Source organism: Semicossyphus pulcher, unplaced genomic scaffold, assembly GCF_022749685.1.
Source record: "Semicossyphus pulcher isolate SPU_LCO1_2020_fin unplaced genomic scaffold, fSemPul1.0.p SCAF_17, whole genome shotgun sequence".
In the NCBI taxonomy this organism is placed as follows: Eukaryota; Metazoa; Chordata; class Actinopteri; order Labriformes; family Labridae; genus Semicossyphus; species Semicossyphus pulcher.
In genome coordinates this window covers 9,671,375-9,692,610 of record NW_027211681.1, presented here as the reverse complement: position 1 = coordinate 9,692,610, position 21,236 = coordinate 9,671,375, and the positions used below count along the sequence as shown (strand labels likewise).

Genomic DNA, 21,236 nt, shown 5'->3' with positions numbered 1-21,236 from the left:
CAACAGCCCATGTTACTCAGCACAGTTACCTCACCTTCCTACCCACACTTTTAATCTGCTGGTATATTTAGGCACCATCAGTAAATAATAATTGAATGACACATTACCAATTTTTTTCCCCCCCAATATATTCATGCTGACTTGCACATGAACACATTAAAAATTCACTAAAGTGGCCACATGTAGCATGCCTATTTGATTTGACTTCTGCCTCTAATATTTAAAAGTAAAGTATCATATATTTTTCGCATTAGCCGCCATGTGATTTGACCCAGTTAAGCATTAAAATTCCTTGTATGACCTTTTAGCATCAGAATCAGGTGATATTGACATGTAATTAATTATCCACATTTTTAAGATTTACTGGCTAACCTTGCCAGACTGTAAACATAAATATCATTAGCGCAGAATCAAAAATCCTCAACAGGGTTTTAACGCTAAATATCAAAGATACGTTTTTTTCATTTTCCCATTTTTCATATCTTTTTGGTCTCTAACCAATGACTGCATGGCCTCCGAATTATGTCAATACTGTTAAATATTATGAGAAAGACACTAATTAGTATGATAAGTATACTTTTTATGTAAGAGGAGATAAACTATATTACTTTATTTACTCTGATTACATAACAGGATCGACAACAGCCACTCACAAAAAGTTACGTGCTGGTTTGATCATATGTGGCAACATGTTTTAGACATTAATATCTTATTACGGATTTAAACATATGAAAATGCATTAATTACAGAGTACCAAGAAAAAAAACAGACATAGCTGCAGCTTTGCTTACATCAGTATTTACAAGTTTATTGTACATACCAGAGACATATTTTATGGTCCAAGTTCGGACATGTGAGCCAATATTTAGTGCAGATAGGTTCCAGAGAAGATGCAGAACAAGTGCAGGTGGGTAAAACTCCTCCAGTCCTCTATTCCTCTGTCTGACACTTTTCCTCCTCAGATATATGTGTTTCCATTGAAACACTGCAACAACTATCTTCACTGTTTTCTTCCTCCGCTTCCTTCGCGAGATGCAGCCAATTCTCTCTGTTCTTTTTGCAGCCCTTTAGCAGCGGGGAGCAGGTGTCAAACAGTGTTGATACGGCCTGATGGAAACAGGGACAAAGAGTGAGATGATTGCAAATTAGAGCCAATAATAAGAACAAAGAAAATAAATTAATAACGAAATTATTCTGATTTCCTCGCCTGAAAAAAATGCACCGTTATGCCTGCATGTGCCATATTGCATAAGTCCACAAACAATGAAACAACTGCAGGGATAACACACCTTGTAGAGTGGATAGCAGATGTCATCAATGTATTCAACTTGCAGGTACGGCAGTCGAGTGCTGTTTTCTCTGTTCATTATCCCCTGGTGAGGAGAGAGAGTAAACTTACTGTTAGAATAGGACTAATTCATAGGTCAGAAGTCGAACATAGTAGTGTTTTTGGTCTTTGCAAGTGGAGCCTTCGTGGAAGTAAAAGCAAGGGAAAATACCCTGTGGGATGCATTTTAACACCTGAAGCTTTAAAGTTACATTCAGTTTTTTTTATATGGGACCCTCAATCCAAAAGAGGTTCCCCAATCTCACTCACAAACAACAGAAACAACAAGACAATATCCTGCTTGTAAGACTTACAACAGGCTTGATTTTGAACTCTTCTTTCTCTTTGTCCCCTTGTGCAAAGAACTCCATGGCAACAAGGTTTGCAATCTGTTATGAGAAGGTCAAGGTTTAGATGAACTTAATGAACTTAGAACGATTGAGAGATTAAGTGTGAAGTGTTCTGCCAAAAATGGTGAGACCTACCCTTCTCTGTTCATGCCAAGGCTTTGTGATAGCAGAGAGGTCACTGGCTGTCATCAACATGGACCTGTAGGGGGGAAGAATATGTTAAAGGGAACAGCGCTTTCCCCACTGCATCATATTTCATTATCATATGTCCCTAATTCTAATCTCACCTCAATAAATCTCTTTGTTTCTCACTCTTCCAGCTCACTTTACTTTTCTTAGTCAGGCAAAAAAACTCTTTTCTCCTCCTAACAAGGTAAGCACAAAAAACAAGAGATTAAACACAAGAAGCTTAACGCTTGACCAACAGCGGCACTGACATATTGTGTTTGAACATACTCCATGAAGACGGTCAGGTCGGTGGCGATGATGGCCCTCTTGATCATCTGTTGTACAGCTCGGTGGTCCTCTGATGAGAGACTGCTGAGAATCTGACTCCCCTGGCAGAGGAAAAGAGAATGAGATTTACACAGAGACAGTAAGGCACAAATCAAGCTGTGTGTATAGAGGACAATGTCGTGTCTACACTTTAACTTAAATAGAAATTTAGCAACATTACTCTTGTTCGCATTATATGACATTTTATAAGAGACGCAATGTTCAACAATAAAAAACAATACACTTCTAAAATGTCAATCAATATCCATTAAAAATGAATGAAAGCCAATGAATATCAGATTATCATGCACTGAATTAATATAAATAATAAATGAATTCATGTTGAAATCTTTGTTAAGACAATTTACATCCATGTGTGACACGCAAAGTGTAATTTAAAAAGACTAAGACAAATATTTATTTGATGAAACAGGTAGCAGGGACTACATGTGGGCTCAATGAGGATTGGCCCATCTCTTAGAAAAAGAGATGGGTCCAAAGGAATAAGTAGATGTGTAGAAGAGGTCTTACAGTGTTGTTGAGGATGAAGAGGCACAGGTTGTAGTGATGATTTTCAAGCGATGAGTGTCCGTAAAGCTGAGCTAAAGGCTGCTGACTCCTGAGAATGAGAAAAAAATGTGATTGCCTGTATATAAGAAAGCAGTGGATGATAATTATTAAAACTTTTTTTTTAACAATATTCATCCCCGAAAATAAATGACTTCCTAGTGACCATGAATGAATGGGAAGTAATGTTTTGTTTACCTTTCTATGTAAGAGTTGCTGACTCCTCTGTGGTCAAGATCATGACTCAGAGAGGCTATCATCAACGCTAAGATCTCCAGACGAGAAAATATTGTCTGAAATACAAACAGGAAGAAATAGACAAAAAAAGAGATGGGAGGGGGAGAGAGAGAGAGAGATCTTGAATCATGTCAGAAAGAATCTCGCAAAACAATGAAAATAGAGAAAAGCTGAAAAGTATGTTTTGGCATAATGAAAGAGAGCTGGGATTCTGATGTGTGATTCTTATTATTTTACACCAAATATTTTAGTACATGTTGAAAAAATACTAAACTCAAACTCAACACAAAAGAGGCTGATGTGAAAGAAAAGGTAAATAAAATATAAATTAGACTAAAATCACAACGCACCAAAACATCCAGTGTGCAAAAAGCTGACACATTTAACAGGATGACTAGTTCTACAGCTCAAGAGAGGGAGAGAGAGAGAGAGAGAGAGACAGAGAGAGACTAAAATAAGTGAGCGTCAGAGGTCACTTAGGTAGAGATCCAGACTGGTGTTTGATCCCTTTGTAAAGCAGTTAAGAGGTTTTGGGAGGTCTAAAATTAATCTTGTTCCAAATAATTAAGACGGCTGTGTACCAGAGAAACCCGGCCGGCCTTAAACGACTCGCCTACGAACATCAGAATAGCCGAACGTAAAAACAGATAGGATTCAGCAGACATAGAAGCAACCATCAAGTAATGAAAGTCCCAATTAGTTGATTGAAAGGTTGGATGGCGTCCACTTAATTGGATTATGTCGATGTCAAGAGTTAAAAACAACACCATGGATGATACGGTTGTTTGGTGCTCGCACTTTTTTTTAGCTGCATCTTTGTAGCCAGAGAAGCGGAAGTAAGAGCACGGCACGCTGTGAATTTTGCAAAACAATTTTCAAAATGAAACAACAGAACAAACTGTGTTGAAGTGGAGAGGGTGATAGATAGCATGAGTCAGGGCATCGTGACTCCATTCTTGTGGCTGCTCCACACTCTGCTGCTGTGATGACTGGCAGTAGAGTTGGCTAAACCAATTTTGAACCAGACAATTGCAACAATTCGTTACCTGATGTAAGCCACTTTACAACAGCTCTGCTATTACCATGTCGGGTAAGAACTGGCACAACCACAAATAAGCTCTTGACGTCTACGTTTTTTGATGCGCCTGATGAGGTGGACACTATGATCGGACCATAATAGTCTTATGGGGTCATTTTGCTACACAAATTAAAGTCAGCAAGCAGTGGTTTAGAGAATCAGAGCGGAATATGGTCTGAATGATCCAAACCACGCTCCTTTGGTGCACTACAAGTTACATTATTTTCTTTGCTTATTTGAGTTTTGGTGGTGATGACTATTGGTCATGCACATGACAAAAACGCATGCACTAACCTGGAGTTGGTCTGTGGCCATTAGAATAGCAAACATGCTTTGAGCAGTGCTAAGTGCATGGCCCCAGTTGTGATAAGGCACGTTGTTCCTGTAACCACGTCTCACTGTCAGGACCCACTGGCAGAGAGTCTGGGGGAAAGAGAGAAATGTGCAAGAGCTTAGGAATGACTAAAAAGTGTTTAAATTCTGCATTTACATATTTTTGTTTCCAGCTCATGTAATGCTAAAACAATAGTGCTACTTATTTCTACCAGAGAGACAGCTGTTGCCACAAAGCCTATTTGTCAGCTGTTTAGTTACCTTGTAATCAATGTTGAAGTCCTGCACCAAATTGAGGTCCAGGAACATACGAACTGTGGCCTGAGAGGTCATGTCTTCCGGCAGGCCAAAACCAGAGAAATGAAAATCTAGGATACTCAGGGTTTTAGCAGAAGGAATTGTGGCCTCCTGAAAAAACAACAACAAAAAAGACATTGAAATATACAAATATAGGCACAGAGCAGACAAAATGTCGTAACCTTTGCCACTCTGGCATTGACAGCCACTCAATTATGTGATTTAAGTTGATAGAGTATTAGTTGTACGTTTGTATTAAAGTCAATTAATCTGACATGCAGAAATAAACTAAAAGGTGATTCCAGGACTGCTGACATATGACCGAATACCCGGGGTGAAGGAGGTTGAAGTAAGGTGGATGAGCAGAACTGGGAAATGGAGGATGTGGGTGATGTATATATAATAAGGTAAAGGAAAGGAGGAAGGATGAGTTTTTCCTCCCTTTGCAAAGATTATTTATGTATGCATCAAGGCTAGACTGGACTGAGAGAAAGTGCTCAAAACTACAGAACAAAGTTAAGAATCACCTGCAATACTTGGATTTCCTGCTCTGCTGCTGTGATGTGGTAGGCGAGAACCTGCGTGAAGAACAGGAAACAGATCTGAGTTACAACCATCTGAAATGGTTGACTTGGCTCAGAGCTTAAGACATTAGAAGAATAAGGGGGTAACCCACCTCTTGTGTGACCTCTATGCTGGCCCTCCGCTCCTCAGTGATCTGCACAGCCTGCACGTACTGCAGAGCCAGACCACAATACACCGCCAGGTCCTCTAGTAGGCGCTCATCATATCTGTTAAAGGCCTCCAACTCGTCTGAGTCCCTGCTCCTTTTGCTCATCAACTGGCACACGGCTTTTTAAAATAAATGAACAGAGGACAATTCACCATATTCATATGGCAGTTATTAAAAAAAAAAGGGTCGGATACTCATATGCTGTTAAAATGTTCTTCTGCTGTGTTCAAGGTTTGCTAAACATATAAACAGAGGAATCTGACAAAGCACTTCGGGATAGATAAGTAACTGTAAAGACTGAAGGGACGTCTGGAGGGACATCAGATCATAAATCAAGTTAAAACAACATACTGTACCTTACACATTCCTTAGCTAATGTTAACAGCTCATGTTAGCATACTACCACTTCCTAGAAAACATTACTGTCTTATAATGTTAAACAATATGATAGGAAAGGCGTGAATTTCTAGCTAACGGTAATGTTCGCTAGCTAACAGTGAACTGAGTGATGTGTTAGCTTAGAGTGATGTTAGCTAGAAAGCGGTGCAAGCTAACATAAATTGGTGTGATTAGCTGTTGGTTGCCTACCAAATCAGTTATTAAATGTGTTGTTTTTTCATGAAATATGACCAAATGTCCTTCAAGATTTTCAATATTGATGCTTGCCCTCACTATTGACGCTTGCCCTTCTGTCTATCTCAATGATGTTGTCTCATTTCAGGCTTGGTGTGAGAAACATCATCTCATCCTGAATACTAACAAAACTATAGAGATGATATTTGACCCCAGGGCAGTTAGATTACATGACCCTGTCTTAATTAATGATTGTCCAATTGAGCAGGTGGACTCATATAAGTATTTGGGCAATCAGATGGATAATTGAAGTGGAATGTTCATGTTGATTTCTTGTGTGCCAAACTGGCCCAAAGACTGCATTTTCTTCGCAGACTCAGATTGTTTGGTGTAAGTACGAGTGTGATGTTGACCTTCTATAATGCTGTCATGGGAAGTCTGATCAGATATGGGATGGCAGCCTGGTTTGGCTCTATATCTGTCAAATGTAAATCTAAGATTGATAAAATGCTTAAAAGTACCATGAAAGTCATTGGTAGGAAAGATTATCTGTCCCTTCAAACTATCTTTGAAAAAATTGTTATCAATCAGGCACAAAAAATCTTGAGGGACTCTTCTCATGTTCTCTACTCAGAATATGAATTATTGCCCTCTGGAAGACGGTTCACAGCTAGTAGATATAAAAGCAATCGCTTCAAGCTCTCCTTTCTCCCTACTTCCATCACTCTACTTAACAAACAGCCTGCACTAACATAATGTTTCAGCAGGAGGGTTGTTCCACTCTTGCATAAATTTCAACATGAAATTGTGTTTACTGCCATGTGGTATCTTACTGTATTTATCGATATTTGCTCTGTCACTGGTTTGCCACAGTGATACAGTCTTTTTTATTTTGACAGTGGGCATGTTATTGTATGATTGTATGATGAATGTATTGATTGTGAGCAGCACTGCACCTATGTCCATGACAAATTTCCCTCCGGGGACAATAAAGTTTATCTTATCTTATCTTACTATTCGTTGTCTTTTTGGTTGCTAATCAATCGAGAAGCAGTGAAATGATAACAACAAGGAAAATGTTTAAATATGTGGTCAATCTAAGGTCTGTTTGTATGACCAAAGAGGGGAGGAAAAGTTTGGAAATCCAGGATCGATTTGCATGTTAATGTGGTTAAGTGTATCTGTAAGTCTCCTCTTTGTATCTGGAACATGACTTCATTTTCAAAGGTTTAAGTAAACCTTTACCTAATAGTATTAATCCCACTGTTTGCAATTTCTCTCCAGGTAGTCCACAGCAAACAGCATATTGTTAGTTTTGTGTACTAAGCATGAATGATAAGAAGTTTGTGATATGCTACCATAATTGCAATTGAGACTAATAAATAATTTATTATAACCATTGCCATTCAAATGAGTCTTACCTATAACATCTTCAGACCTCTCATTTCTGACAGGGCAGCAGATCAGACTCTGCAGCGATTCTTCAGAGCCCTCCGACATATTGAGTGTTTCCATAGCATTCAGGGTTCGAAGGGCGTATGATGGGTCAATATCGCTGATGTCCCGCTCCCTGATAAATGAGCCATGGAATCATTTAGACTGTGTACCATTTAGACAATGTATGTTCTCTGTAAATGAAGCAACGTGGAGCAGTACCTTCTGTAGATCTGGCAGGATGATCCGAGCTCTTCACACTCCAGGTGGATCACTCTGGCAAAGCAATCCTGAACGAAAACCACCAGAGGAACAGAAAATACTTTAAATTAGAAAAGAAATGATTTGATGCTTAATTTTCTGGGCAAAAAAAGGCTTAAACAGGATAATGCACCTTGGTTTGCTTGCTGGGGATGAAGATGGTGCAGTACTGAGCACGTGTGAAGGGCATGATGGTGGCAGCCATCCTACTCAGCAGAATTTCAAAGGAATGGTGCTCCTTTGACAATACCTGTGCCATCTCTATCAAGGCCTGACACACAAACAGAGACACATTCAGGCACACACAGATACACTTATATGGATTACACTGACATAGATAGATACATAGAAAAACTTCATATTGTTCCCTTGAGTTGTTACCTGACTGCGTTTGGCCTCCTGTCTTGAGCTCTCATACAGCTGGACGTTATCCAGGACCATCCCCAACACATCCATATGATTGGACAGCACCTGGCCAATGAATTAAACTCAAACTTACCTATGTTACATAATGAGTAATATGCAGTAGAGTTTAAACATTTGCTTCCCTTTAGTAACAGACTCAAACATTCCATAACTCACCTTTTCATCCATGTTAGTGAAAACAGAAACAGATTCATCAGAGTCAGTTCTCTTGTTGATCATTACCACAACGCCTACCACCTGTGAGCAGAAAGAAGACGTATTATATTGTTATGCAATCGCTGCTAGAATAATCCCACTGAAAGTTGCGTAGCACAGTGTTTATACATGTATCCTGATAAAGCAAGAGGCATGAAAAACACAAAGTAAATGAAAACCTCTTCTCTGTGGTTCTTGATAGGAACACTTAAAACAGTCCTGATCTTTGATGATTGTTCGTCATCCAATTCAAATCTGGGGTCCTGAGGAGATAAGCAAAGGACACTTGTGACACAACACAGCAGACAAGCACTTTTCCCACACATTTGTGTGTGTCAAACATGTGTAAAGCACTTTTTGTAATTTGGCAGCGAAAGATTATTTCACCCACTTAACTCATCACTTTTACACACTGAGCCAGGAATACCCTAATTTCTAAGTACCCATGCTGTCCCGGAGGTTAATAGGAACTAGGCCTTCCCAACACACCCACGCTGATTGGGGATTACCTGCTGTGCACCTACACCAGGTGTTGGCACTGGCTCCTAATCTCATTGGTGTTGAGGCCAAAGGATGATGGTGCGGGCACCTTCTTCTGTAAGCCCTAACAGAGCTGTGCGATTTATTTCTTTGCATGGGTGTGTGTGGGTTTATGTAAGGACAAGTACAGACTGTGGAGTAGTAGACAACATCACTGTCTCTATAATCACATGCCTAATCGTTGGAAGACGAAAGGATTAGAAACTGGTGCGTCATCTGGGATTCCCCTACACACCCCCACGCTCCATGAAAACGCTGTATTGTGAGCTTATCAGGAAAATAGGTCACTCATTTGGGTTTAAGTTTTACAATACCTGTGTCATGTGTCAGTGTGAAGGTTTACCTCTGAAACGTCTCTCAGGTTCATTTGCGTCCCTGAAGCTAGCACACATCCCATGATACCCTTCACCAGCTCCATGTGTGCATGGCAGCAAAGGTCCCCTTCACTCGAGTACCCCAACTCCATCAGGGCAACAACCTCCTCCAAAGTGTTTTTTCCACCACTGTCCTTCTTTACAAGAGAGAGGGAGCAACCCTCAGCCGCCAGCAGCTCCCCAGCATGCTGGACAGCCCCCTGGCAGAGCTCTGCCACAGAACCCATCCAGCTGAGACCTCCTCTCAGGAGCTCCATCATCCACGAGCAGCACTCGCCACGGCCGCAGGCTACAGTCGTTGAAGCTGGTGGACATGAAGGCTGAGGGGAGTGGGATAACTCGGGGGAAGAGGGGCATATGGGAGAAAGAGGGAGGCAGGGGGAAAAAGAGAAGCGAGAAGAGCGAGGAGAGAGAGGGGAGTGACAGCCCATCACATCTGGACTGTAGCAGTCGATCCACTCAGGGGCACGGGGATTGAGAGCCAGGGGTCTGAGCCTGTCCGATGAGGAGGAAATGTGCAAATGTGAGCTGATGAGTGGAGTAGAACCTCTGCGATGGTGAGGCCTCATGAGCATCTCAGAGTGGTCAGAGCGGCTCTTAGGAAGCCTGGGCAGCACAGGAGACAGCTCTGTCTGTGGACCACTGACCCTGAAGTAGGCGACAAGAGAGAGAACATAGGTCACTGACTAACTGGGAAAGCACAAAACAGAATATTTTTTGGTGTAAAACATGGCCTTAGTGCACAATTGTTCCTAAAGCAATGCATTTATCATTTATTTATTCATGTATAACTCTATTACCCCTTTTTGCTTCAATCTGTCTTTTGAGCCGCTGTAAGAAGTGAATGACCACCGACTGTGGATCAATAACGTTTATTTTACCTTACACAGTAAACAATTGAGCACGCTTTGTTTATATAATTACACACGTCACAATACACGTGTCCATTGATTCACACATACTGCTATAGTTTGAAACTTACGCGGAAGCTCTGCGTAAAAAGTAGGCCCTCGTAAAATCGGAGTGGTCATCCAGCCATGCCTCCACCTGGTCGCTCTTCATACCGCCCTGAAACCTCTTTTTGCGCGTCTTGGAGCGCGGGCTCCACAACGGGGAGAAGAACCAGCCCATGCCCTTCATCATCAGCGGCTTCGTCTCTGTCTCCCTGCGGACGGACTTCTCTGTCCCCGCTCCAGCAGCAGATGATGCCCCAGCAGAAGTCGCGCTGTCGGACTCCATTGAGTGCACCTCTGAGTGCAGGCAGGGCATCCCCTCGCTCAGGTAAAGCGAGAAAAGATCAACCAAACTCAGTTTGAGGTTATTGGATTCACCTCGGAGAAACACGTGCCATGCGGAGGAACCCAGACAGACTGCAGAGATGTGCCAGAGAGGAGAGCGATGTCTATGGAAGAGCCAGTGGAAAAAAGATTGCGTAGAGGTAATCCTTGACCTTTACTTAGCTCATCTGGCGCCACAGGTGAATTCTTCAGGGCACCGATTTGAACCTCGTTACACAATGAATGGACTGGGTCCAATCTCTGACTTTGCTATTTCGAGAACGGGCTCATAGTCCATAAAGTAATTTTGCACATATTGCTTTATTAAATATCACATTAAATTCACATTTTTTTGTGTCTTAATAAAACACAGGGTGTGCATTTCAAAGTTATAAACAAACTTTTAAGATAAATAACTTAAATTGGACTTTTGACTTTTAAGTATTGTGTAATGTTTATTGTATCCTTTAACATCCATAATATAATAATATAATATAATCATATTTTAAAAAGTGCAACAAAACATGCACACAACTGCAGTAAAAACATGAAAAGTATGATAATGAGGAAATACATCTCAGCGTTATTACTGAAGATAGAAGTAGTGAGGGGGTATTCCACCTAGAATACGTTGGTGTGTGTGCATTAAATACATCTAAAGCATTGCTTCATGGTGTTATCTAATCCTTTTCTTCATTTTGCCCTGAAGTTTACCAGTGTTTAACTACACACAACTCAGTGTGTAACTACTCCCTCTGCTGGCCTCTTATTCCCTCATCATCTGCAGTGGGCGGGTCCACCAGTGACAGCTGGGCCGTGATTGGCTGCTCCAGGAGGAGGCTGCCATGACACAGTGGATGCTGCACAGAATCAGTTCCACAGCATCAGCAGCCAGCGGACCTCCATCCTCCTCGTTATCCCTCTCTCCTTCTCTTTTTTCTCCTCCTTCTCACCACCACCACCCTCTCTCTCTCTCTTCTCTCTCCCTCCTCCTCCTCAATCCTCCTTCCGACGGACAGGGAGGAAAAGCAGCAGCAGCAGCAGCAGCAGCAGCACGAGCAGCAGGCGGACTGGTAGGTGTGTTGAGGCCTGTCTCCCTCCTGCAGCACAGGCAAGACATCGCGTTCTCCTCTGATCTCCGTCAAGGACTATCTATTTGAGAAGTGTGTGTGCGTGCGTGATATAAAAGCAGGGATCTGGAAAGTGGGCAGAGAGGACTACCACACCTTTGGAGCCTTTACTTGCACTGCCAGAGCTACACAGGGTGGATGTAATAGTGGATATTTTCACCTCCTCTGCATGCATACATTGGGATATATATCCTCTGTGTCTCTGCTGGAGCTGTTTGTTGATTTGCTTGGATCTGCTTCAGCGTTGGCTAGGCCTTGTGTGTCTGTCTGCACACGTGTGTCTTTGCTAATGAGTGCTGAATGTCTAACAAAGGTCACACCATTTGGCATGCTTTGTGAATGCATTGTCAGCCTGCCTAATGACAGCCTTCCTCTTTTCTTTTCCAAAACCAACTTCATCACCAGCCTTTCCATCCACTTCTCCCTGCCTCACATCTTGTACCTCACCACTTTCCTCTTTGCTGCATTTTCTCTCACTCCTTTTCCTCTTTCTCTTTCTCCCCCCTGTCCATTTTCGTCTCCATCTCCTCTTCACGCCTCTCCGCCTTCCTTGCTTCCTTCCTTCCTTCCGGCCGGCTGGTTTCCCAGGATGCCTTGTTCCAGGCCGCTCCGCTAGGCCCAAGCAGCATGGGCGGAGCCTGGGTGGGGAGAGAGAGCACGGATTGGACCCTTCCCCTCAGGACGGGCGCGCTGGCGGGTCACCCTCCCTCAGCTTCAGATGGGCGAGGACGCTGAGAGCCCCAAAATCAACCACACCTTCCTGCGAGACTACGTCACTGAAGGTAAAACAGACGGTGTGTCATCGCTGTGTCGGTGGTGTCCGATAACATGCCTGTGTGATTGAATGGATTCATTTCAGCTTCATGAGTGCATTATCCCTCAATAATGGATATGAGATGAATGTTGACATTAATCACTCCATGACTTACTGAGCGCTCTCTCAGAGACACTGTTTTGTGTTAAGTTCAGATGTGGTTTTGACATAGTGACAGATAAATATTATATGATCACTATATTATCCATTATATTGTATTATTATTTTATTATTTCTCTCCTACATCACTACTGCTTTCATGACGATTACTATGCTTAATGTCCTCTCATTTTCCTGCCCTCCTCCCAGCTGATGTCATCTCTACGGTGGAGTTCAACCAGACGGGGGACCTGCTGGCCACGGGGGATAAAGGTGGCCGAGTGGTCATCTTTCAGAGAGAGACAGAGGTCAGTTCAAATAACCAACCAATTGTACCCCCAGGATACTCACTAAGAGGATGTTCTTTTTATTATATCTTCAGCTATAAATATTCATTCGAAGCTATGTTTTCTCCACTTATAGTCTAAAGGGGAGTCAGAGGAGGTGGGGGAGACGAGTGACTCCGGGGAGTACAATGTCTACAGCACGTTCCAGAGCCACGAGCCGGACTTTGACTACCTGAAGAGTCTGGAGATTGAAGAGAAAATCAACAAGATCAGATGGCTGTCACAGCAGAATGCAGCACACTTCCTCCTCTCCACCAATGGTGAGAAACCAGCGACACGGCAACATTTATAATCCCTGATTAGGATGAAGCAAAACTAGTAGAACTGTGCAGATTTTGGTATGAAATATAAATGGCTTTTGATTGATATTCACACTGACATGACTGACCGTGGTGTTAATTACAAACTTTGGTACAACAGAACTCCAATTCCCAGCATTGTGCCAGCCCGACTTCATCTCTTATTACCTCGGTGGAGTTATATAACGTCAAACCAGTAATGGGACTATTTGTGGTTACAGTAGCGGCATCAACCTGACCACATAATCTAATCTGTGCTTTAATTATATTCCTGGCATGGGACTTCATGGCCCTCAAACTAGTGAGACAGGAATAATATTTTAAAGAAAAGTAGCTCAGTTAACAAATTAGACCTTACACTTAAGACAATTGCTTATGCTGAAGGCTGTTTAAGTTATCTGAAGTGTTCGTCAGCTAGGACTTAATCAACTTCTCTTGTTGATGTGCAAATCTCTCTCCCTGTCACAGATAAGACCATTAAACTGTGGAAGGTGAGCGAGAGAGACAAGAGGCCAGAGGGATACAACCTGAAAGATGAGGAGGGACGGCTCAAGGACATCTCTACCATCACCTCTCTGCAGGTGCATGCACACACACACACACACATGCATGCAAGCTGGGACATTTATTTTGGTCGGTCAAAAAAAATATGCATCCCTCATATGATCCCCCACTTTCATGTCCTCTAGTTCCGTCCTTCTTTTGCCGTCCTTCATGCTCTCTTTCTTTCCTTCCCTCTTTCATTTATGCTTTATATATCTGTACCTTATAGGTGCCGGTGCTGAAACCTACAGATCTGATGGTAGAGGTTCGTCCCAGACGAGTGTTCTCCAACGGACACACCTACCATGTCAACTCCATCTCAGTCAACAGCGACGGGGAGACCTACCTGTCTGCTGATGACCTCCGCATCAATATGTGGCACCTGGGCATCACGGACCGCAGTTTCAGTATCCTTTCTAACACTGACGTGTTTTGTATATATATCATACAAATTTAATTTCACAAGATGATTTGGGGGCTTTTTGCCTTTATTGGATAGGATAGCAGAAGGGAGACAGGAAGTGCAGAGGGTAGAGAGTGGGGGATGACATGCACCAAATGATTGACAGACCAGGAGTCGAGCCTGCGATCAGTGCGTCAATGACTGTGGCCTCTGGACATGGGGCGCCCGCTCCACCAACTAAGCTTAACAAGCGCCCACAAATGTCATTTTTATTTCCTTTGTGTCCATAAACATCCATCTACCAGTGATGTATAGCTAGTCCAAGATTTATGTATGCAACGTAACCTTTTACTGGAAGAAAACTTGGACTTGACGTATTATTAACTTGGCAGAACATCACTTAATAAAAGTAGAAAGCAGATAAATCGTGCTATCTTTTTCATTGGGAAGATTAAGTGTGTGTCACCACAAATAACTCTGCAGCACTAATGTGAATATGATAATAGAATTAGTTGTGAGTAAAAATCAATTTCTTGGACAAAAAAAATCGGAAGAGAGGAAGAGCTTGATAGATAGAGGAAGTCATAAGTGCGCTCGATGATTACAGTTTGGTAATAATAAGTCAATAACATTTTTGGGTTCAGTTCACTTTCAGTTAAATAATCAGGTAGCATAATACATCATCCAAACCTAAATGGATTCTGTTAACATTCCTTAAAGGGTTATACAATTTGATTTAGCAAGATAAAACTACTTGTCAAAGTATTACAGTATACTGAGAGATTTAGGGCACGCCTGATTGTTGCATGACTCCATCACATGAATGAATAGCGTTGATTTGCTTCACATACAACTGTGCCACAGTGTACATACACGCTCTTTGTAGATAACTATAATCTATTATGTATGTATTTGTCAGTTTCACCATTCAGCGCCATCTACTACCACCACGGTGAACAACAAAACTATACATCTAAACACACATTTCCGCATCTTGAAATATACATGCAGCCAAAATATACTTTACATTCCTGCTCATCTGAATCCATTCTGCATGTATATTTAATGTAAACAGCACTTGACTATGTTTGGTTTTATGTTACGATCAGAGTGCCGTGTACCGCCTCGGAGTGTGTATTCAGAGCAGGCTGTAGCGTGTTGGAGGGGGCGCATTTGGTGATATCCCATTCAAATGGAAGCTGACCTAGAAAATCAAAGTGGCATCTATGGAAGAAGGGTTTAAATAATTCAGTCAGCATTACACTTTCTACTGAGCCGCACAGGACTGCCACAAATAGAACAGAGAGAGCAGCAGAGTGTGCAGGGCATAGTGGGGCTTTGTTGGGGAGCATTTTTTGGGGGGATGTATATGATTGTGAAATGACTGCACCTCCTAGGAATGTGGTGCTACCGCTGTCGTGTTTAATCCCTAACAGACCTTTTTCTCAGATATCGTGGACATCAAACCAGCCAACATGGAGGAACTGACGGAGGTGATAACAGCGGCAGAGTTCCACCCGCACCACTGCCACTTGTTTGTGTACAGCAGCAGCAAGGGCACCCTGCGCCTCTGTGACATGAGAGCCTCGGCACTCTGTGACAAACACACCAAACGTAAGCCTGTTTGAGTGATAAGAAAGCAGAAACAAAAACAAAATCATATCTGTACTATGTTATCTAGAAAATACCCCTTCCCACTGTGTCATTGGTCAGTGTTTGAGGAGCCTGAGGATCCAGGGAGCCGGTCCTTCTTCTCAGAGATCATATCCTCTGTGTCGGATGTCAAGTTCAGCCACAGCGGACGCTACCTGCTGACCAGAGACTACCTCACCGCCAAGGTGTGGGACCTGAACATGGACAAGGGCCCCGTGGAGACGTACCAGGTAAGGCTGCACATCTCTTCTCTGCCTTATTACTCTCCAATGCATTGGTTAGGATCTGTATTGTCTGTGCTGACTGTATGAATGTTGACAATGTATTTTATTTATTGTTCTTATAGAAAATGTTACAGGACATACAGGATCCACTGGACCATCACATCTAATTTTGATCTAAGCTTGACTGTCTGTATGATCTGCAGGTCCATGAATACCTGAGGAGCAAGCTGTGCTCCCTCTATGAGAACGACTGCATCTTCGACAAGTTTGAGTGTGTTTGGAACAGCTCAGACAGGTAAGTGGCAGAGATAACAAGGAGAGAAGGATTGACAAAGTACAGTTTGTCCGTTTGAGTGCTTTGAAAGCAAATGAAGGGGAGTTTCTCAGTGCGTTTGTGCTTACAGTGATTCACTAAATACCCTGCCTCTGTCGTTATCCGACATTTCAATCAATCCCAGAGACGAGCTTTGCAGAGAACAAATCAATGCCTGTGCCTTTAATGTTGCTCTCCTTTTTTCTTCTTCCTCGAGCTTCTCTGAACCCTGCTGCACTGCTACACTTTTTCAATCTCAACACGTACTCTTCTCTTCTCCTCAGCGTGATCATGACAGGCGCATACAACAGCTTCTTCCGCATGTTTGACCGGGAGACGGGGCGAGGCGTGACTCTGGAGGCCTGGCGAGAAAGCAGCAAGCCTCGGGCTGTCCTGCGGACCCGGCGCGTGTACACGGGTGGTAAGCGCCGCCGTGGAGATGTGGGCGTTGATAGCCTGGACTTCACCAAGAAGATCCTGCACATGGCTTGGCACCCAGCTGAGAATATCATCGCCATAGCAGCCACTAACAACCTGTACATCTTCCAAGATCGTGTGAACCCTGATGTGCAGGGACAGTGACAGAGACAGAGACAGAGAGGAGAATATGGCCAGTGGCAGAGACAGTACTTTCATTGATTGTCACACAAACAGCAACCCAAATATACTTGGATGTCTTAAAGAAGGCATGGGGATTGGACAGCCTTTAAGGGAATTCAAAGCTGTTTCAACATCTGTTTGTGTTGATATTTGATGGGACTGATTATAAAAATGTCAAGACTGTTAATGTTTTTGATCCCCAACTAAAGTCATATTTGTCCACGCTCAGCGGACAGACGTCTCTAGCACTTATCAGGACATTTTTTCTTCCCACTACTCCCACTTTTTGAAGATGTTTGTGTAACTGCCCCACTATAGGGGCAGTAAAAGAGGTGCGGGGACACCTCTCCATCTGCTATGACTCACACTTTGTTGCACTCCTCCTCACTGATGTGCTCTGGAACCTTTTTGACACAAAATGGAAGACGAGTGTTGGGAAGCAACCGAGAAGAAATGATGCTACAAAACATCAAGTTAATGACACGACTACATCGCGTATTCCCAATGACTTTGCCAGACAGTACATCTAAATCCAAGCATTTTTTCACTATTGTGGAACATTAGGAGTGATGTTATTGTACAGCTTTTCACAACAACATCCTCAACCTTTTTTCTCCTCTATCAGCTGCCAACAGCAGCTGCACCTCTCCTTTAGAGCAGTGCTCTTGGAGATTGCACGCATAAACGCCCCCTGATCTTTGCCCCTACTCACTTTGCAATAACAGCACTAAGAAAACACAGTGCAGCAGTATTCCTGCTTTGAAACATGAGCTCTTCTTCTACTACAGGTATACATACACTCTTTTTACTGCTAGCTGTAAATAATCTGTGTTCTTTTTTTTAATGTGGTACCACTTTTGGTTCCAGAGAGCTAAAAGGTAAAAGATGCATATTGTCTCGGATGAACCGGGGATCTGATGTAGAGAAAGCTGCTGGATTCGCACTATTCAAGTAAACGGGCACGATCAAGGTTTTTGTTCAGTGTAACAGTACATGCATAGGTATTGCTGGCTGTAGAAATGGAGGAGTGAGTCATGGACAAAACAAAACTTACTGTTTAATGTAAATGTAATTGGGTTTTGGTCATTTGTATCAACTTAATGTCCTTGTCTAAAGTCTGCACACCTTTGTTGTGAAATTCTGAAAAGGAGAGTGACAGTGTGTTAATGTTAGGCTCTCTTAGAAATAATGAAATTAAGCCTGATTGGGCATTAAATCTTACTTAGACAAAATGCAAATGTATCTTAAGTGTTATGCTAATTTAAAATGAGCAGTGATCATTTTATAATGCATAAGCACATCTGAAGAAGTCTATTACAATCAAGAAAATGTAAGCACACTGTTCATAAAAGAGGCCCCCAATTTAGCCAATTTAGAATTTGGATGAGTTTGTATATTTGAAGGTCAGAGGTTATCATCAGTGCAATAGCTCATTATAAACATTGTTGAAATGTCTTTCACATAACAACAATAATGCCATATTTATCATACCACAGGTTCTAAATGTCATTTTACCATATACCTCACAGCGCCACATGCTACTCTGGGGTGCGACACCTTAAAACCGGGGATGTACAGCAGTGATGTGACTTGTGTGACTTGGTCAAGATTTGATTGTTTACAGTGAAGTGCTTTGTTTTCAAGTGACCTTGGCCCTGATGGGATTATCGTATGGGGTCTGGATGTGTACTGCTGCAGATGAAGGAACAGAATCAGTGCAAAGAGGTAGAAATGATCAGGTCCCTGTGTACTTTTTCAAAATCTGGAAAGTACTCTGTCTGATTTATTATGAACAGTTTCACTGTTAAAACCTTAAACCCAGAGAAAAGAAGAAAATTGTCAACATATATTTGTTCCACTTGTCTGCTATCTCCTCACCTCATGTTTACAGACATTTATTTTGCAGCTGCTTGGCTTGTGTGTTCTCTTCACCATGTTTTGGTCTTCACTGCCCTCCAGTGTTGTGGAATGCAGACACAATTTTGCACTGATTGGTTAACACAGTGTACAATACAGCAGAATCCACAATGATAAAACCCACAAATAACTGGTTTACGTAGAGTACAGGCCACCTTATTTAAGTTCCAAGGCTTAGTACTACCAAGGTGAGCTGTAGTTTAGAGCAGGTCAGTTGTAATCGCATCATAACCACCACCACCACAATCAACCAGTGAGAGGATTTGTGTTAAGGAGCACAGCAGCAGCAGCATGTCGCCATTACTCAATGCTAATAGCGTGTATATCTATCATACTTTATAAAAGGCAAATCTAACAATACAAAAAACATAACTATAATGAGGTGAATGAAAGGAATGTGCATTAATAAAATGATGTGAAATCTGTCACAAAATGTGTTGGATATGTGTGTGTGTGTCTACATCTAATGGGACTCATGTTTTGTCATTACTAAAATGCTTTTAGACTATGAAGCTGGAAAAAACACTTCCAAAACAAGGGTTTTGTTTGAAACACAGGCACTTTTATAATCATTGCACACTCCCATTAACCCCATAAATAAACTGACAATGTACTTAAATTAAAGTGTACAGGCTCAACATCAATGATAGATATTCACAGATAAGAAGAGGTTACCATTTAATATTGTTCACATATGGCTTTTTATGTACTGCTATTGTTATTGCACTCATCATTGAATTAGTACTTAATGCAGTTTTTCAAAATGTCCTGTGAAAACCATATATCTAAAAGAAATACAGCCTTTTTTTCAGCTAGTTATCGGCATTTGTCGGGTAATTGAATTTTGATAACTTTTTAACTGTTCATTTTATTTTGAAATTGGAGAAACAATTAAAAAACACGATAAAAACAAATCAATTTTTTTTAAGTAATGACGTTGCAGTGACGTAAATGTTGATGACCGTTGACCTTTGCTGCGTGCTCGATTTCAATGTTGAGGTCGTCATACGCAAGTTTAATTGAACGTGTGGGACAATATAAACATACGTTTCTCCAACAGTTTATGTTCTAGGAGTTACTAAACGTTTTGGAGAAGTACACTAAGTCAGCCGAGTATGGTAACCACTACTCCTGTTTTCAGGAAACAAAGAGTGGATGACGTTGGTCTGCTAATTCCAGCAACGAGGATGCTAACCAGGTAAACAGTTGTGATGTTACAGGTGGAGGATAACGAGGAGTTCTGTCAGACCGAGCTGCATTCATATCGTAAGTTGGAGTCTTGAGCAAAAGTCAGCTACTTCATTCATGTGCTGTGTGCCTCATTGGGCTAGCTACAGCTAGCAGTAAGCTGCTAGCTAGCAGGAGAATAGGTAGAGTTGTTTCCATACTAAGGCAAAATGAATATGCTTAACCCTATTTACTCTAGTAAATAAGTGCTACAGTCGTTTTTGTTCAAGCTTAAGTATTTTGTAAATCCACAGATGCCTTTTGGTGACTTTAAGTTGGATCATTACATTTTTGGATTGTTAAAGAGTAACTGCACACTTAAACATGTTTTTTGAGCTGTAATCTTAATTATATTGCTGTACTGTGATGAAACACATCGATGCTGGTGTTAATATTTACAATTCTTACCAAATTTATAAAAGTGTGTAATACAAAACCACGAAACTTGGAATTCAGTTGCACACTTGCGATATACAATATTACACTAATTATTGGGCTCCCCATCAACAGCAACATTGCAAAAATGTTTTTTTTTCAATAACCATTTATATTTGTTGAAGGTAAAGGCACAAAAATATCTTGTCATTTTATTTTTGTCAACTTTGGCGTCTTCTGTTAACAAAGCCGCAAGTCGTGCTGATCCTTAAAGTATGACTGTGAAACTTTGCCAGTGAAAAAGTAAACAAAGGCTCTTTTGGTTGGCAGGATGCACATCGATTTGTCGGAATCCCACCTAGTGACAGCGGTGAGAGGCATTAAAAATAACTATATAGAAATAGTTCATCTTTGAGCGAATGTTTTGGTTTGCTTTTGTAGGTCATAAATAGGAATTTATTTTAAATTGAGTGACGCCAAAATATTTTAAGACCACTAAGCAAGAAAATCTTGCCTAACAGCCAGAAATATCAATTCTGCCTATACAAGGAACTCCCATTAATAAATATGTAAATGTACATAAAATAACAACACACACAAAGCTACAAACATACTGTACATGCAAACATTTTTCCCACACACTTGAGAATTTCCTTAATAAGAAAGTAGCAGCAACATTGCGCTATCAAAGATACATTTCAGTCTTATTTTCAACTAGAGTAAAGTATCTGTAGGCATTCGAGAGTGGTCAGAACCCATTATTGGTTTCCCTGTATATAAAGAGACAAGGCTTTA

The 21,236-nt window shown here is 41.6% G+C and overlaps 2 protein-coding genes across 2 annotated transcripts; one reads left to right on the top strand and one right to left on the bottom strand.

The window, feature by feature from the left end:
* Positions 1 to 864: 864 nt before the first annotated feature.
* On the bottom strand, positions 865 to 10,489 carry pde5aa (phosphodiesterase 5A, cGMP-specific, a). Its single transcript, XM_069666459.1, has 20 exons — positions 10,203 to 10,489; positions 9,190 to 9,868; positions 8,486 to 8,569; positions 8,268 to 8,348; positions 8,067 to 8,156; positions 7,819 to 7,956; positions 7,647 to 7,714; positions 7,412 to 7,560; positions 5,361 to 5,536; positions 5,212 to 5,262; positions 4,649 to 4,795; positions 4,349 to 4,477; positions 2,938 to 3,032; positions 2,704 to 2,791; positions 2,134 to 2,234; positions 1,965 to 2,042; positions 1,813 to 1,876; positions 1,642 to 1,716; positions 1,290 to 1,373; positions 865 to 1,107 (listed from the first exon to the last, which is right to left on the bottom strand). Exons 1-20 carry the CDS (start codon positions 10,487 to 10,489, stop codon positions 931 to 933), a joined length of 2,841 nt encoding a protein of 946 aa, XP_069522560.1. The 3' UTR covers positions 865 to 930.
* Positions 10,490 to 11,810: 1,321 nt separating this feature from the next.
* ppp2r2ca (protein phosphatase 2, regulatory subunit B, gamma a) lies at positions 11,811 to 19,475 on the top strand. The gene is made up of 9 exons (XM_069665825.1): positions 11,811 to 12,409; positions 12,751 to 12,848; positions 12,964 to 13,147; positions 13,655 to 13,767; positions 13,959 to 14,136; positions 15,582 to 15,746; positions 15,846 to 16,015; positions 16,213 to 16,304; positions 16,607 to 19,475. Exons 1-9 carry the CDS (start codon positions 12,346 to 12,348, stop codon positions 16,902 to 16,904), a joined length of 1,362 nt encoding a protein of 453 aa, XP_069521926.1. The 5' UTR covers positions 11,811 to 12,345; the 3' UTR covers positions 16,905 to 19,475.
* Positions 19,476 to 21,236: the final 1,761 nt, after the last annotated feature.